Below are 19802 nucleotides of genomic sequence, written 5' to 3'. Positions count from 1 at the left end.
CATGTACATTTGTACGCAGACAGATTTTACATGTAACGGTAATCAAATGTTATTAATAAATGAAGAAAAGTATCCGGAATCTTTCAGTCCCCTGCCGTATTAGGTTTCAAAATGCGAGTAAATGAATCGCAAAGGGTGTCGTATATTTTATTTACATTTTATCCACTCCTGCATGCATGCTTTCACCCTGTGCTAATTACTAAGTGCCTGTTATTTTATAAAACAAAGTATTTGGCTGTTAGTTTTGGGAAGGCACTCCTGATTTGAACTAAAAAACAGTTAAGTTTTTTAGTATGTTACCATGGCTACTGGTTTTTATCACATTAATCACTAATTTCCACATAAATTACCTGAACCTCCGCATACGAAGGATTAGAAAAGTATTATATGTATTTAAAAAAAACCACTTGAAATGTCAGTGTGCAGGCGCGTAGCTGAGGCCAAATTGAAGTGTAGGCAAAATTACGACAGGAGGTCCAGGGGGCGAAGTTCCCCCAAAGCTCCGCGGCGATAGCGTTTTAGAGCATCATTTATGCCTCTCCTGGATGTATTTTATCTCCACAAAAATTGGCAAAATTAAGTGCAGGCAAAAGCTTTTTTGCCTAACGGCAGCTACGCGCCTGGTGTGGACTGCCTCAAAACAGATTTATATCAACAAAATGAGACCAAATTTTCAGAATTTGACCTAACCATACGCATATAATACTACCTCAAATTCTCATTCCTACTTTCGCCTTTACTCTCTTGTTCCCCCTGTCCACGTCGCATTTAGAAAGGGTGTCACACGCTAAATGTGTCATTTTTTGTTTAAGCCTATTGCAATAACTCTACCATGTTTTATTATTTATTTTTTTTAATGTGTAATTAAATATTCTTAATGAAATGTGCATGTATATTTATTGTTGTTGATTTTTTTATTGCTGTGATATAATTTATTCATTCTGAACAATGATAACGAACTGTAATGTAAACACTGGGGCTTGCTCCTTCTATCAATTATGCAGTTTGTATACTAGTCGCTGCATACACATTTGATAGTGGGAGCAAGCTCCCGTGACGTAAAAGATTATAATTTGAAAAAAAGTTTTATTATGTCATGTAATCAGAATCGTGATCTGGCTCGGTATGTCATACGTACGTTCCAAATACCCGTATACAAAATATATACTAAATTGTAACTGCTAGAATTTCTTTTTTGTGCTTACTTTACTCCCTTTCGGGTCTCGCACGGACGGTCAGAGTTTTATAGGCTTTAAAGTAGTGTTTTGATTTTATTTAAATAATGTATGATCTGGAACCTACATGTCGTATACATGTATATGTTAGAACATAAGTAATTTGGCCGTTTTCCAGCCGATGGAGTCCCTTTTTTTGGCTATTGTGTTAATTTTGTTAATTTATTAGGTAAACAGACCAATAACAGTCTGGAACACACATTTCCAAAATCTCAGGATCCACACATAACTGCTGAAACACTGATATTTTTGTTATTATGAACGTGGTTTTGCGTTAAATAGGTTACTACAGGGGTAGAATAAATATTTCGGGGTCATATTTATGTATTTGTAAAGTTGATCTGTATAACAGTATCCGAGTGACGGAAGCGGCAATAAGCCTGGCTTTATAACATTAACATTGCAATATCCTCTACGCTCTTTAAATACTAGTACTACAAACAATTACCATTTTTTTTGTAAAATGTACCATTTCATATGAATTATAATAAGTTTTTTTTTTGTTTTGCGGAGTGTAAATTATCAATTAAATGCAATATGACAAAATAGTGATCTCAGTTCCATTGTTAGAAATCTACATAGGTATATATGTGTATGATTTTCACACGAATTTAGCAAGTAAATGTGAAAATCGGGTGGATCGAACCTTCACGTGAATTGTTCATGTAAAATTCGTATTAAGTGAATTTCATGTGAAGCTCGAACAACATGAAATTCACGTGAAAAATATTTGCCTGTGTAATGCATTTATTTGTGTGTGTTTTGTGTGATTTTTTGGTTTGGTGAAGTTATTTTATTTGAATGAATAGAAGTACATGTATGCTTGTCGTGATTTTATGTTGTGAGTAAAATGTACTTAATTTATCACCACTTTAGTGAAGTAAATGTTATTAATTTATTTACCATCTTTTTTAATCTGAGTGATATGTAAATTTTGATTTTTAAATAAAATTTTATTTTTCCTGTATTATGTTCTCATGCTCTGGTACTATGAAAAGCTCTCTCCTAAAAAATTTACTCTGCTTGTAATAGAAGGACCTCGTCTATGCCTGTTCTATGGAGAGGTATAGTAGACCATTTGAATGATGTGCCGACACTAGAGAGATATAGGCGACTCTCTTTTATCCCTGCTCTATGGAGTAATATTACGTGCTTATCTGCTTGTCTGCTCTGAGTAAAAGAGTGCCCTCACTCCGCATGAAGCATGCGATTAACGCAAAAAAAAAGGTCGTATTTTGAATGCCTCAGGAAATCGTTATTGAGACACGAATGATGCTCCCTCGCTCATACATGTATACTACCATGTTCCTTTTATGAAAAATAAGACATATGCGTATAGGAAATGAAGTGACATCCTCCCAAACATATGTCATATAAGCCTATGGAATGTTTGCTGATAAGAGGCGATATATTACGAAAATCAAACTCTATCCTTCGATCCTGCACATCTCATCCGTATATGCATAAATATTCTCTACAAAATCTCAAAAGCTGTGCTAAAAAACCATGGGAGGAAATAGATAACCTGACAAACCATGTACCCTATGGAATATTAAAACTATTTCTAATTATGGCAATATTTTACGAAAAGCAAACCCTTTATCTGGACGGACACGGGTAAATTATTATGTCTCCCGACTTTAAGTCACGGGCTTAAAAAGAAACTTAGCAATATCTAATATGCAATTTACACAAAAGAAGTCTGCAGGTTTAGAAGAAATCAGATATCGAAATTAAAAATGAAGAAAAAACATACATATGTAATTTTCCAAGTGGCTCATATCATATCATATCATGTCCAAAACTTTTTATTCAAGCCTGTATCACTTGTGCTTGTTAATTGTAGATTTCTTTCAAACTGGTACTTTCATTCAATGGTGTGAGTGCAGCTTTTTTCCATGAGATCATGCACTTGATAATTCATGAACAAAAGCACCATCCATGGATCCACCCCTGCAACCACCGGAGTATTCGTCTTATTTGCATTTCCACAATCATAGCTGTAGGTTCTCTACTATTTGTATCATAGGAATGATAAAGCGGGATTCAAACTGAGATGAAAAAATAATTAGAAAAAAAATAGACCATAAAACAAAGTTCGTACCAAATACAGAAATACCAATCATACTGGTATTGTGAAGTTCGGTGTGCTGTGGAGTAACCTCTTATCAGCAGCATTAAATGTGTAGTTCAAGTTCCAAAAATAAAGTATTTACAAGAAGTGTTTAAAACCAAAAATATCGAACTAAGAAGCCAGTTATTAAAACGACAAAAACAAAACACTTTAATTACCTAAAATCTCATGTTTTAATAATTTGTACAATGTACACAGGGTGATTTTGCCTTTTCCCACTCATCACAGTGGAAATTTCAAGTGGATGAGCAAGCTGGATAGGTGGTTTTTGCTATCAAATATTCAGTTGGGTATTTGTCCTCATGCAACAAAATACAGGTTTAAAATTTCTTGAAATTGTCTACTTATCCATGGGTGGTTGGAAATGCAGAATCCCCATCAGCTATAGTGTATACTATTGTTTTTTTTTATATCTCCTTTTTTATGAACAGGAAAACAGGTCAGAAACTTGTTTTGTGGTAGTCTTGTCACCGTTTTTTTGTTATTTAATGTTCTTATTTTGGATTGACCTATGTTAGTTAGTTATGTAAAACTTCTTACATTACTTTGATAGGGGTCAATAACACATCTTTTTAAATACGTGATCATAACAGCTTACCATTTATAGCAAGTCATATTCAGTGTTTAAAGGCTAGATGGTTCCCTATTGGTTTTTTAAGTATGGGTCTATCTAAAAATCAGGTAGGGATGATTCATCATATCTCAAGGTAATCAATGAAACTGTTCAAATACATTTTTACACCATAAAGACACTTATAGACCTTTTGATGATCTCTGAAAGTATTTACTATTTTGTAATTAAGTTTTAGCTGGTGCATTTGTTACATTTCACCATATCCTTTTTTTTCTATTTTTCTGCATTCATTTGAAACTACAATATTTTGTGAAATATTTCTTTTAACTTGTTATAGTGTTAAAATTCTTGAGGAAAATTTTCCCTGTACTGTTCCATTGTAAAAAGTAACAAACATTTAAGTGTTTTAAAATATCTCCATTTACCAACTTTCAATTGCACTCTTATTGTTCAATTCAGTTTATTTGAGTCCTGCAAAATGTTTTCAAATCAAGAAGTTCTCTTGAGATTAAGAAATGCATGAAATCATTAACCAAAAGCTTTTGCCAGGTTTTAAGGCAAGGCAGTACTTTAATTTCGATGGTTTTCCCAAACACATTCCCTCCCAAATCTACTAAGCTACAAAATACTAATTAGATTTTTTTATTCAATAACAAATTAATCCAACTATAATTAAACAACAACACATTTGGCATTTGTGTACAAAAATTGTATCAAACACTGTAAATTCAGAAATATTTTTATTATTATCCTGAAAATGAAATGACATAAAGTTGTAATAAGGCCATCATTAAAAAAGTCATAGATTCTCATCCAACATTTTTCCTAATTAAGGGAGGGCGGGTGAATTTTATGTTTTATTTTTTATCAACTTATGTGAAAAATACTGTCAATTTAAAAGAAATTGTCCAAAATTGGGAAAAAAAATCAAAATAAAATTTTTTGGGGAGGGTGAAAAAATTGGGTTGAGAGGGGATGAGAATCAAGGATATTTTTTTATTTTGGCTTAATTAGGACTTCAGTAATGAAATTTTTAACATAAATAATGCTGGATATTTCCAAGATCCACATATACACTTAAAAGGTAAGTTGGAAGGTCTTTTCCATACAAGGTGACAGTCGCAAGTCTGTACGACTTACGGTTTTAAAGCCATATTGTTTCATTTTAAGTTGCAAAATTTTGTAACCAGGAAACCTCAAATCTTTTTGAAATATTATCAGAGTACAGCAGACTGTTTGTAAATAATATGCATCTTTTGTTTTTGTGCACTTATAATGGTTTTTTTTTACAAAAATTTTTTACAAAATGATATTTTTTTTTGGGAGATAACTCTGTTACTAATAATATGATCATTTAGCAGGGTCAATCTCAAAGTGAACTTTAAATGCTCAAACTGTATACCAAATATCGATAAGATATGTCATAAGAACTTTTTTGCTATGAATGCTGGCGTGGAAAACAAAAAGTAATAACTAGAAGAAACACAAGAAGGTCTTCCCATTGAAATAGGAAAGACCTTATTAACTACATTTTCATCTTAAATTACAAAATCACAATACCGGTAGTCTATGCAGGCAATAATTTCTGAATCAACAGTATTAAGTATCTAAACACAGCCGTGAGCACAAGATTGAGATGTCTCCAATATCCAAGGGTAGGATTTTAGGTGTATTATAAAGGAAGCAGTGTTTAAGAACATTGAAACCTTACCCAAGGATGTCTGAAATTTCATAATCTTGCATTTCGGGGTTTTTTTTTTTTAATTCTTTTTCTCATTTTTAAAAACAATTTTGTGATAAGTTCATTAATTTGGAATGCTGTGTTGAATTCAAAACATCATAAAACCTTTCAAAATCACATGTTACATCTCACTCCAGGACATGGTTTTTCCATATTCATTCCCGGAAAATTTCATGTTTTTCACTCAGCAATTTTACAAAAAAATAATCATTCTTATTTCACAAAAAGTTAAAAATTGTCCAAAGTCACTATGTCAAAATATAAATGCTTTTAAAAATAAAATATAACTTCAGGTTTAAATGTTGTGCTTTTTTAAGGGAATATTACTAAGAGCAATACCTGACATAAAAAGAGGAGGGATGCAGGGTCAGAGGAAATTCGGACTAAAATGAATGTAAAAAAATGGTGTTGTAGTTACAATACATGTACACTGTTTTAGATTAAAAAATAAAAACTGTATAATTTTGGCCTTTTTGATAGTAATTTTGATATTTTTAAACATACTAGAATTTACAAATAAAACAAACAAAAAAATAACCTATTGTGAAAGGGCTAAAAATGTTACACATTGTACCTCTTTACTTAAACTTAACTATAAATACATTAAAGCCCCAAACTGATTATCTCCCCTTGTTATCATATACCATTCATACATATTGCTTCAAGACCATCTGCATCCATACACATGAATAAATGTTGTATTTTTACTACTAACTTAATGATTCCAAGGAGATATTAAAATATAAAACAGTATTTAAAGAATTCCTGTCAAACAAAATTACTAACTAATATGGAAAGGATCGACTGATAGAATAAAGTTTACCGGTGCTTTATGACTTCAGTTGTTTCAAACCTGTTTTTGTCAGATAATATCACATCATTTCTGCCAATATATACGGAAAATTTTGTTAATAAAGTACATGTTCCTCTTTTTACAAATTAAACAACAATGTAAATTCAATCCTCTTTTTACAAATTAAACGACAATGTAAATTCAATCCTCTTTTTACAAATTAAACGACAATGTAAATTCATTCTAATCCCAAAATATGTGTTGTGGAGAAGACAGAATTGAAAAAAAAAGAAGCATAAGCATTCAGTATGATGCACACTACTACATTATATAAAATGAGGCAGGTGTAACTTGTATGAGTATGAAGTTGAATATACAGATATACTTAGAAATCTTCTTGTCACTATTTTCCCCCCGCTTATTGCTTTTTCTAGACTTGTTACTTCTTGTCACTAATTAGTGAGACTGGTATTACTTAGTGTTCACACTTCAGACTTTCTGGGGTAAAGAAATTTTATGGCATGTCAGAAATGAAAAAAATGAATTCAAATAATCATTGAAGACCAATAATAAATGCTTGTTAGTGAAGAAGATATGAAAATACAGAACTTTGTATTAGGAACCCCAAAAGAAGTGACTTCCTGTCAAACTGAACTCAGGCTATCAGTACTTCTAAGCTATGACTTTATTTTTCATTAAATGCCATTGTGAGGACTTTGTTCTCTACGAATAGAACATTTCAGAAAATATCAACTATGATTTGGTTTTTCGTTTTCTCCCTTCAAAATGAAGTCCTCCATCACATTTTCCAGACTTGAATCAGAGTTTTTGAATGTGTCCTTAGGAGAAATCTCTAAAATTTCGTCAAGACTTGTCTTTCGTGAAACTTTCCGTGACATTCTACGAGTTTCCCCACTATCTATTGATGCAGTTGATCTGTTTAAGTTCATAGAAAATTCTCTAACGCTACCATCAACTGAATTGAGATCCTCTGACTCTGTGCTTATCATTCTTTTCCTTGCAAAATTCACGCCGTAATGATCAACTATTCTGAAGGCTTCCAGGAATTCATTAAAATCAATTGAGCCATCTTTGTTAATATCAATACTATGGGCAATATCGAGGATATCTTTTGAAGGAATTTTCAGCCCTTGTTGTTTTATTAGCATAGAAATTGTCTCTTCAAATTCCTCCATAGATATCTGGCCTGTAAAATGTCAATACAAGAAATGATCTAACATATATTTAAACTTGTTCTTCATGTTCAGTAAAACATGTACTATTCTAATATGCTGTGCTTCAAAGCTCTTTGGAGGACAGCCATGGTAAAAAAGTGATAAACACATGACCAACATTTTGTGCAATACATTGGCTGAGTCTATTAAAAAAATATGAAGAAACTAGTCCTATTAGAATCGAAATAAATCACAGAAACTCCATTTAATCATTATTTTACCACAGATTGGCCAATTATGTCATTACTTAACCCCTTGTTACTGCTAGGGGTAAAATAATGCTACATAAATAGCAAGCCCATGGTAAAAAAATGACAAAATGGAGTTTCTGTGATTTATTTTTTAAATTAATTCACAAACTCTTATTTGCATTTATTATCCTTATTTCACCATGTAAAAAAATCAGTTTATTGCTGTTGCTGATTAATTTCAATACTTCTCGTGCAAATTCTGTAAAATGAATTTACAGTACAAAAATGTGGCAAGAAGAATAACAAGAGAAGATATTCTTCTTTCTGTATCAAACATTATTTTTTAGATGGGCCGAAATGGCCATGCAGTTCCAATTAGGTTGTGTGGGTAGGTTCAAAATTAAAAATTTTAAAAAATGGCAAGATCAGAATCATACTTATTAACCTTTAGAACAGTTCAAGTGGGAGTTTCTCCCCCATCGTTACTGTCTCATGGGGGATATTTTTTATATAGCAGTAAATTTTTAGTGAAAAAATATCAATTATTTTTTACAAGACAATAGTAATTTTAACTAAAATCCACCAACAAATCTTATATTTCTTCATGGGATATTCTTAATTTTTAAGTAGCACTCCAGCTAAGAATCATGCAAAATGTGATTCATGGGTAAAAAGCCTACATGTTTTTATTTTTGATATTTTGTTTGAATTGCCATCGTAAACAGAAATTAACTTTCAGTTTTTCATATAACCCGTGTTCTTAGGAGATAAAAATTATATAGAATGCACTGTAGATTTCAAAATTAAGGGAGATAACTCTGTAATTGACACCCAAATACAACAGAATCTATTGGATTTTCAATGTCAATTATCTCCTAAGGGCAGGCAGATTTGAATGAATACTTACACATTTTATAATATAGATCCATAAAACAACTTAATTACAAAAATAAAAATATGTAGCCTTTTTTGGGGTGTATCACATTTTTCAGATTTTGCATGATTCTTACTAAGAAAGTTACTTAATTTTTCTGTTGGAGTCTCCCCAAGACCAGGATCTTTAAAATTCCTGGATGAACAACAGAACAAAAAATACAAAGAAAAAAAAAACAGCGTCTAGTTTATCCAAAAAGTAAAACTGTGACACTCTATGCTTATTGAAATCTATAGTTTTGAGTCATCAAGAGAGATTTCCTTCTGTTTTACCTGAATTGTCTTTGTCAATAATTCTGAATATTGTTTCTAGGTTGTCCTTGTTTCTATATAACATTTCTGTTAGGGTTGGTCCATTCTGAAAGGAAAATAGGAAAAGGAAAATTTATGAAAATCACGAAATCTGTGAGCTAGTACCCCCTAGTAATACCTCTGCACCCCAACTTCTGTATATAATATATACCATGTCAAAGTTGCCATAAAAGCTAGGTGTGGATCTAAGATGGGCATGCTGGTGTGTGTGAGCTCCCTTTTATATTGGGAGAAATTAAATTTTTAAAATTTTTTGCATGAATGTTGATTTTTCAAATTCCTCACCCAAACATTTACCATACTTGCCTCATTTGCTCTGCATTTAATCATATCTATGGCAATTAACCATTCCTCCTTTATACAGTATTTATTTTTTTATCTGACTCATACATATACATGGGAGGGGGGTGTAAAAGAAGGGGAGGTAATCCATAATGAAATACTTACTCCACTGTATCTGTGGTACAAATGAAACTTGTCAAACATAGTATGATAGTACACAATATTATCATTATCAGGGTCGGCCTTCACCAACTTTGACCTCAGTGACCTCCAAGGTAATGACATCATCATTACTGAATCCATGACAGATGACCATTCTTTCAACATGACCTTGCCTAAAACAAAATATCACTTATTACAAGTATGCACTTTGAATACATTATGTTCCATATGCTCAACTTTACCCATTCTATTTCTGTTTAACCCTGGTTGTCTAAAGTTGGGTTAAAAATGGGAGGTAATTTTTTATGGGAAAGGCTTTGATTAAGAAATATTTGTCCTAAAATGAAAGGTAATTTTCTAGGGGATTAAGAAATATTCACACTTTTTTTCAATTTTATTTTTATCTTGATTTTTACTTGTTATCAGACCAAATAATTGTGATTTTCTATCCATGAATTTTGGTCCTTCTTTTCATTCAAATTTGATCAAAACCCCCAACCTCAATGAAAGACAAATGGGCAACGACTAACTTAATCCTTATATAAACCAGCAACCAAATGACACCAAATCAATATCCCATATTTTTGTCTACCGTATTTTGATTGAAACATCATTAGAGAAATAACATAAACTAGATAAAGTGATGCCCCGCATTTAACCTTCATACAGCTATATCATAACTCATAATTGTAAAAAGCACTTTGTCAGATGTATTATTGTGTCTGTGAGACACAAATGATGCCCCCGCATGTGGTTTTGAGTAAAACTCAGCATAGCTGAACGAAACTTAAACTCAATCTGTAACTAATCATGACAGACTCACATACCAAAAAGCAGTTCAATATCTTCAAGGATTTTAAAAAAAAGTGTGGAAAACTTATGGGACAGACAGAATTATGGATGGAATTACAGACGGACGGTTCAAGGGTTTACAAAAAAAGTGCAGAAAACTGTTATTTCCATGGAATTTTTTAAGTCCAGGGCCCATAATTTTGGTAAAACTCACCGTAGGGGAACAAAACTTAACTCGATCTGTAACTAATCATGAAAGACTCACATACAAAAAATCAGTTCAATATCTTCAAGGATTTTAAAAAAAAGTGTGGAAAACTTATGGGACGGACAGAATTATGGATGGAATTACAGATGGATGGAATTACAGACGGACGGAATTACGGACGGATGGACAGGGGTAAAACAATATGCCCCCCAACTTATTGTTGCGGGGACATAAAAATGATATTGAAAATTTTATGCTAATTTATTAGTTAGATTTTCAATGAACATCAAATTTCGTTTTTAGTATTTTGTATACAGTGAAACCTGTCTAAACTGAACCCTTTTTGGACATAAAATGGATTTAATTGAGATAAGTGTTCAGTTTACCAAGGTTAGAAAAACATTTAAAATGATGTATATAATTGGACATTAAAATGTGGATGCTTTAGACAGGTTTTTGTATCATTCAGTTTTAAGTTCAGACAGACTTTACTGTATTAGTGTTCAAAACTGCTTATTACCTAGAGAAATCTGATGAAATAACAAGTATGATACATTCAGGCATTTTGCAAGGCTCCAAACAGCATCTGACATTCAACATTCACCCTAGACACAGCAGTCAGCCCTCTCAGAATATGCCAAAATATTTCAAAGTCAGGAAAAAGTTAATAATTTGATTGTCAAACATTGTTTGATTTGAATAATGTCAGAGAATTTCAACACGCCTGTCAGCAGCAGTAAGTAAGAGAGGACACTTCCCAGGGCCGCTGCATTGAGCATTTTGTAGTTCTGTAAAGGTAATACATTATACCTGTTAGGTTTTTATCATATCTTTCAAATTCCAGTAGTAGTTTAGATCTGGAACCAATAATCTTGTCTCTTAGGTCCTGTATAGCAGATGTTTCTATTGTACTCACTCTAGATAATAAAATAACATTATGGTCTATGAAAATTTCTGCACATATGTACTAAAAGATAATAAACAGGCACAGATCCAAGGACGGACATACTGTGTGTAAGCCACCTCCCTAAAATTGGATATTTATTTATCTTGCATGAAATCTTGATTTTTAATAAGTTCTAACCCCAAATTTTCACGCGTTGCTTTACTCAGCATTTAATTTCTATTTATTCACCCACCCAAGCTGAAATAATGGATTGATACACCTGATTAAGATGTCCAACATTTTGAAATAGCAATGAAAGACTTACACAATTTTTGTCTACACCTATGCAAAATAATGTCTTTTTTCTGCATTGTTAAAAAAAGTGAAATTGAATAGAATAGAAATAATTCACTCAAGCAAAAAGCATCAAAGCTTTCTGAAGAAATATTTAAGAGACTGTCCATTTAGGAACCAGGCAGTTCTAAGATATAAATGGCACATGGAAAATTTTATCCCACAGAATTCTTTCTTGCAAAGTAATATTTATATCATATATATGTAAAAAAATAGTACTAAGATTTTTTTCAATTGACAATGGATGGCTCAGAAAATGATTTAAAGTTCCCCAAGTAAGCAACCAAATTTATTCATCTCCATTTTTCAATAAATGTCAATGTAATTTATTTCTCTTTGACCATTCCAGTTAATCAAAAATCAATTCAATTTTGAGAAAGGATGCATTTGCAATATAAAATGGATTTTTTTTTTTTAAAACAAAATTTGTCATGTGCCACCCACTACTTGTTTTTTGTATGGATGCCCTCTTAAAACCACTGAAATATCTTTTATATCTATATGAGATGCAAAATGAGCTTATTTAGCTCCTGTTAACAAGACCCCTCCCCTATAACACAAAAATGGTAGTTGTACATCTCCAATACCTTTGCGTGAATGTAATTTTCCTCCTTGAAGCCTTAGTTGTTGAGTATTGAACCAAATTGTACTGCAAATCTCTGCCTATTATTGTCAGGTAAGCACCTCGGTTGCTGCCAAACTCGTAATAATTAGATGCTGAAAATACTGTTAATACCTAAAACACAGAAGATAAGTTTCTAATTTGACATTTTACATTAGCTATAATAAAAGGTTAAAAATAATTGTAAAAAGCAAAGGTCATAGGTAGTTAAAAGGAGGGTCCATGTGTGTGTGTGTATGTTTGGGTAGAGGTCTACCGGTAGATGTTCTTTCCATCAATTTTTATCCTGCTATATATTTCTAATTTGATCCTTTCCTTTCTCCCCATAGTATCTATGCTGTTTTCTTCGATTCACAAACAAAACTTTATTTCGTAGTTAAAACTGATGTCTCACGTTATACTACCCTCTTTATATATATAAACATGCAAGTACCATTCTGTGTAAGAATCAGGCAATAGGAGGCATGTCATTGTTCTCAATTTGGTCTTCATTTTGTATTTATTGAAATATATTCAATACATCTAGAAAATATCAGGAAAGCTATTTAATTTTTTTTTTCAAAGTGTGAAAAAAATCTGTCAATATCATTTAGAATTATCATCTGGAAACCGTTAGGGGATGGACAAACTGATGGGCGGACGGATGGACAAGCAACTGTTCAGAGGGCACCACATAATATCTAGCAACTTCATGTGGTGGAATATAATAAAACAAGGGAAGGAGGCAGGTAAAGTGGAAAACAAAATGACCATCTGTTGTTAAAAAAATTTGAGAGAAATATTTTTATTCAATTATATGAAACTAATTTCATTACTTTTCCAACTTGAGATATAAACTCTATCATAAATATGACATTCTGAAAGAAAGTTGACCAAACCTACTGATTAATAACAATCATTTTTAATTTGCATGATTCTTACCTCAACCTGTACTTAATTTAATTGTACCTTTTGATTATGAGTGAACTCATATCCATCATTTTTACACTCATGAGATCTAATTATTCCTTTCAGCTGGTGTTTGTTCAGGAAAGCTTCTGTCACATTACAGCCAAAGTAGACTCCACCGCCGCGGAATGAGTTTGGTGAACAACCACTCTGTGGTCGGGGATCACTCCACATAATATCTAACATCTAAAATAGATATTATATGTGTAAAGTAAATTTAAAAAAAATTGATATATCTTTTCCACTTTTTGTTCTGACAACATTTTCTGTTTCTGTTTACATACTGCTTTTGCAGCCATGAAAGCTGAAATCTGATTGGCTGAACAGAAAGTAGAATGGATCATTGTTAGATCCTACATGCAGTGACTAATTGAAACAACTAGTAGGTCTAAATTTAAATAAATTGGGGTTTTCAGTAACTGAAAGTTTCCATTCAAAATTTTAAAAATGTTTCTATTTATAGTGGAATTAAGGGCCAATTAACTTTCATTGATGTTACTGTTTTTGTACTTGTATAATTCATAATGTAACTTGCTTCATTAAAGTGTTGCCTATGGGACTAAGGGGTGCACCTGAGACATACCTGTAATCATCCTCCAACAAACTTCCACAACATCAATAAAAAAAAATTGAATCTCCAAAATAAATCTGTAAGATTTGTGGGAGGTAATGGCCTAAAATCACGAAATTTTCTGTGAAAAATTTTAAATAATTGACTTTTTACATAAACAATATCTAAAAATCTTCCACATGAATTGTTCCAAAGGTATGCTTACATTTTCTTAAATATTCTAAAGAACGAGTTAAAAAGGAGGCCACTGCATCAGCTGGAAAATAAAATTCAACTGGCAGTTTTTTTCTGGGTAGAAATCTATATTTTTCCATCACAATTCATAATTAAATGCAGAACTGGTTTCTCAATGTAAAGCCCCTAAATTTAATCTTTTTTTCAGTGAATTTGTTAGTTGACAAATTTCCAATAAATAAAAGTGGCAATAATTAAACAAATGGCACCATGTGTCCTGAAGATGGACTTTGTTAATTTGGTTAATTGGTGAGTATTTTGAATCTAATAATTAAGTAGTAGCCTTTGTAAGAATCAGTCAAATTATGTATAATGTGTTACACTCCAAAAAGGCTACACATTTTTATTTTTGTTATTAAGTTGCTTTATAGGTCTATATGATGAAATGTATAATTATTCATTCCAATCTATCTGCTCTTATGAGATATTTTACATTGGAAATCAAACAGTTTCTATTGTATTTTTAGTGTAATTTTCAGAGTAATCTTACTTAATTTTGAATTCTACAGTTCATTCTACATATTTTTATCTTCTAAGACCAGATTTATATAAAAAGCCACATGCTAATTTCTGTTTACTATAATATTTTTCATTTTAAATAAAATATCAAAAATAAAAAAAATATGTAGACTTTCAACCTATAAATAACATTTTGCATGACTCTTATCTGGAGTACTATTTAAGAACAATCAAGCTGATAGAAATACAATTAATCCTATTAAAGTATTTGGCTTCAGGCATTTGACCTAATATATAATTTTGGTGTGATAGTACATGTATATGCTAAAAAGAACTAGGTTCCTTTCAGGTGTGTATTAATATTTGAAATTATTATCATTTTGTATTATTTGGTTAACAGGTTAAGGGTACCATAGAATATCTGTTTATAATGTGTCTCGTATCATATTGGATTTTAACTGAATATGTTTTGAAGGTTTTATTCCATTCCTGATAAGCTTAAAGCTGATGCTCCCAAAAGACACAGTGAAATAAAATCAGAATAAGATTAATTTTTTTTTATAATTAATTCTGTGTTATTTTATTTTGTGTTCTTTGGAAACGTGTTTTCTCAAAGGACAATGTAAAGGTTTCTCATCAAAGCTATAGCAAATTAAAAAAGAAAATTGAATTATCTCCCCTTATATCTTTTTATAAAAACTCCATGAACAACCATTGTAAAAAGCATTTTCATTTATACAGTAAAACCTGTCTCAACTAAATCCTGTATAAACCACAAACCTTGCTAAACTGGACAATACCTGAATCTACTCCCAGTACAAATATACCTTAAGTAGGACACTACAATACAAATATAATCTGTACTGAAATGTAAATGAATTGAATTGGATTATTCAGTCCATAAGGGGTTAGGTTTAGATAAGTTTCACTGAACCAATTCCACAAATGCATTTGCAACTAAACCTGGTCTCCCCTTCCAATTTCAAAATTTTGCACAGCCTCCATACAATGAAATGGTTGCTCCCTTTGACAATACTTACTGTTTTCCATTCCAATATTTCTTTCTCTGACAGCAATGTAATGTCACCATCTTCTCTTGGTGGGTGTAAAATGGAAATAAACTAAAAACAAAAACAAAAATAAAAACATGATACTAAGTTTATTTAATAACCTGGTTTGTATAAAAATCATGGCTGAGTACTTTACACAACTATGGCAAATAAATATTTGCCAATTTCTAATATCGACAAAACCTACCTCGGGCAAAAAAATATTAGCACAATAAACAGTATTAGTAAGGCCATTCAAAGTTAATTAATTGGTTCTTAGGCCACTTTCTATTGAATCCAATGAGGGAGGGAAACATTTTTTTAATCTTTTTTATACCCCCCCCCAAAATGATAAGGTTTCTTCTTACATTGTTCATAAGGCTGTTCATAAACAGAAAGAAAATCATGAGGGAGGGGAATTTAGTTTTGTTTTATTTTATTGAAAAAACAATTAAAATATATTACGAGACATGTTCACAGCAAACATGGAAAGATCTGAGTACCAAGAAATTATATTCAGTTGTCTAAAAGCATAGTTGTTAACCTTTGAAAATTATAAAGAGGGAGATCTCCCTCCCAAAATTTTTCTCGAGGTGGGAGATTAGCTGAGGTTTTGTTTTAGGACATGTTTTATGTTTAGCAAATGACCTGATATGAACTTAATTCCATTTCACTGTGATAATTTCTTTTGACATCCTCTCCCCTGAAATATGACAGGAAATGTTCCCCTATATTACAAGGTTCAAGATCAATTTATTTTGACAAGAAATGAAGTACTGTAATTTTTAGCAAATAATTCAAATGAGATGGCAGAAATACCCAAATGCAGCGACATCTCCCTCTTTGATCCCATTAATGAGATATTGTTGAATTTTTATGAAACAACAGGAGGCTCTTGCCAAAAACTGGAGACTTAACATCTATGTGTGAAGTCAACTACTCCAACTTTCTTTAGAGAGAACATTGAATGAAATTTTATAAAGAAGATAACCATGTCACCTGACAGAAAGGTAAAAAACTATAAAACAAAAGGACTTAAGAAATTCTAGACTAGGGTAGGCCATAAGACATGAACTGATCGATACCTTATGTCTATCAATTTTGGCAACATCTTTTAAGTCTGTTGTGTCGGATATCCCACCATGGACCACTAACAACTTCCTGTCAATGATTGTTGCTATTGGCAACCAACTGAACACATCTTCAAAAATTCTCAATATTCTTGTTGCATATATCTAAAACATTAATTTTTTATTCATGTTTAAATGTAAGTTTATATCCAAAGTCTTTATTAAATATATAGATGCAATGGAATAAACAAGTTTTTCCCACTGTCCCACAAAGGCAAAAAATAATTCACATGAAATTAACATGAAATTGATGTGAATTAAAAAAAATCGTGATATTCATGTTAAATCATGTGAGCTCATTTTGCCAGTATTCTGCTTTTTACAATTTTTTAAAAATTCTTAAGAGAAAGCACGAGCAATTGCAATTTTTCTGATACATGTATTAGAAACAGTTTTGAAAATATAATAATGACTATAATTCAAGTATCCTTTGCAGTTTATCTTTACCTTGAGACTATTTCTTGAATTGAAACCTCACTCAATAACCTGCTATAATGAAAAGTGTGTTTTTTTGTTTTTTGAAATTTCTTTTGATATTCTTACTGACAATTTTCTTTCTCTATGCAATAGCATGAGAAAGGAAACTACAACTTGGATTCTTAAAGTTGTTTCAGCAGTAACATAAAACTTGTGTTTATCATTGTCAACAGTAAAAAATCTTGTTTTCTCATTTGAAGAACCTTTTGAATATGACTTTTGCAATTCTATCACAATACTTAAAACAAATCACAAAATAGAAAAAAAAACCCGTGAAGTTGCACATACATGTATCATACTAGGAATACCTCAATTTGTTTTTTATAGTAAAAAGTGCACAGCCCCACACAACTAAAAGTTGATATCAGACAGCAACCAAAATTGCTTATATTCTATGCAACATCTACATAAATCCAAATACCAAATTTAAAATTAATCTGTCCATTAGGAGCCAAGACATATGTGACAAAATTCTGACAAACAGACGGACGGACAAGTTGATCTCAATATACCACCCACTCATTGTGCAGATGTATAATTTAAGATCTATATGTATATTTACCTGGTACTTCTTGTTAACTTCTTTGATAAATCCATACCTTCAAATATAATTAAAGTACAAGAATTCTACTTCATGGTTTCATAAATATTGATTTAGTTTGGTTGTATTATTTGTGGTGGAAGAGAATTTTTTAAGAGAGTTTTTTTTTTTAAGAATAAAACACTGATGGAAAAATATCAAAAAAGAGATGGTCTGATGACCCAAAATATTTGAGTAATATGACTGTCTTTTTTGCCAAATATTCTCAGTACTTACCTTTCACTTTACATCAGCTCAGAAGAGAAACATGCATGTTAAAAACCCACCGATATGATAATATAATTTCACTCAAGGATGCTTTCTATGTTTGAAAAAATAAATAATTTGATCTCTGCATAATTGGATTACTCAAAAAATGTTCAATAGAATATAAGAAACATGAGGTTTTGGACAGAGTTATCTAAGTGATATAAAAAAACCTTTTTTCCTTGATTCTGATGGTGCAAATAGTCAAATTAAACTTTCAAAATGGCGTTTTTTTTCATATCATGTTTCACCCACTGCCTGATTCTTACTGAGACTGACACTTTGTCATTACCTTATATTCATAATATGGTCTTCATGGTTTCCTCTGTTGATGTACATTTCATTGGGATACAATAGAAAACTGGAAAATAGGATAACAACAATCTCTACAGAGTTAGTGCCCCTGTCTACAAAATCTCCATTGAACACATATGGATTGTCTGTTGAGGGTAGGCCATTCTGAAAACAAGGAAACTGAGTTATTGCTCATTTCTGTAAAACCCATATTGAACATACATGAATGTGCATTGATAGTCTGCTGAAGGGAGATAATTTTGAAAATAAGGAGTTAGTGTCCTTGTCTTGGAGAGAAAATTATGTTTATATGATAGTTCACATTACAGGAAAAGTTCTGATCTTAAATGGAAAGGCAAGTAATTAAAATGGCTGCAATAAATATCCATAGAAGTTGTAATATCATTTAAAGAAACTTTTAAATATGAGTTAAAGTTATTACCTCCATAAGTGATTATAAAATGGGCAAATCGATTATTTTTTTACATAACTATCTCTGAAGAAGAAAGAGAAAATCTTTCTTAAAAAATGCAAATCATATTTCAGTAGAGTGAAAAAAAAACTTGTCTAGAGACATTAAAATGAAAGGGTGAAAATGGATTGGAACAAATGGATTGGAACAAATGGGTATCTCAAATCACCAATTACATTTGTATATTTCAATCATGAGTTTAAAGAAATGACATACAGAATTCATGCCCCTGCTTATTAAGTGGATAGAGTCACAAAAAGAATTGCCATCTGTGGGAACCTTATGAAAGAGTAAATGGCATTTAAAGTCATGAAAAGAATTAATAAGTAGACCCTTTTGTGCTAACTGTGGGATAGCCGATGGGGATGTGTGGAGCATGCTCAATATACACTTCTCCAAGTAAAATTCTTTTGTTCCATCCAAGCCCTATGTTCAATATACACTTCCCCAAGTAAAATTCTTTTGTTCCACCCAAGCCCTATCTTGCATAAGTATATGTCAAGCATGCTCATTGACTTACCAGGGTCTATTATGATAAATACAAATTAACAATTCATTTATGAAGAATATTTCTAAGTTCAGTACATATGTATTCATGATTGAATTACATTGTTTTAATTAAATTACGAAAGAGCAACAAATAATTTTCAAACTTTTGAGTTCAAATGATTTTGTACAATTCAAAAAGAATTGAGAAAAAAAACAATTAACAAAATTTCATATAAAAATAAAATTTTAGCTTGAAGGAATAGACTTGAACTTAAAGTTTAAACCATCTGTTTTAACTGCATTTTTTAAAAGAACATTTATTTACTGGTATACACACTCTATTCAACAGTTATCTTTCATACTTCTTCATGGATGAAC

General features: G+C 31.5%; 1 protein-coding gene across 5 annotated transcripts in view; it reads right to left on the bottom strand.

The window, feature by feature from the left end:
• Positions 1 to 4571: 4571 nt before the first annotated feature.
• Positions 4572 to 19802, bottom strand: part of LOC148605659 (serine/threonine-protein phosphatase with EF-hands 1-like) — a 70001-nt gene continuing 54770 nt past the window's right edge. For all 5 annotated transcript variants that reach the window (XM_088548535.1, XM_088548538.1, XM_088548537.1 and 2 more), the window contains 10 exons: positions 18462 to 18628; positions 17885 to 17921; positions 16801 to 16950; positions 15707 to 15787; positions 13403 to 13588; positions 12420 to 12568; positions 11403 to 11509; positions 9596 to 9765; positions 9110 to 9194; positions 4572 to 7684 (listed from right to left, as the gene is read on the bottom strand). In XM_088548535.1, coding sequence (XP_088404661.1) covers positions 7227 to 7684; positions 9110 to 9194; positions 9596 to 9765; positions 11403 to 11509; positions 12420 to 12568; positions 13403 to 13588; positions 15707 to 15787; positions 16801 to 16950; positions 17885 to 17921; positions 18462 to 18628 — 1590 coding nt within the window. In that variant the 3' untranslated portion in view covers positions 4572 to 7226. The remainder of the gene's footprint in view (positions 7685 to 9109; positions 9195 to 9595; positions 9766 to 11402; positions 11510 to 12419; positions 12569 to 13402; positions 13589 to 15706; positions 15788 to 16800; positions 16951 to 17884; positions 17922 to 18461; positions 18629 to 19802) is intronic.

This window comes from Perna viridis, chromosome 10 (assembly GCF_037379345.1).
Source record: "Perna viridis isolate PV_CMFRI_1.1 ecotype Kerala chromosome 10, ASM3737934v1, whole genome shotgun sequence".
Taxonomy (NCBI): Eukaryota; Metazoa; Mollusca; class Bivalvia; order Mytilida; family Mytilidae; genus Perna; species Perna viridis.
The sequence above is the reverse complement of the archived record's forward strand: the minus strand, read 5'-3'. Positions and strand labels throughout refer to the sequence as shown.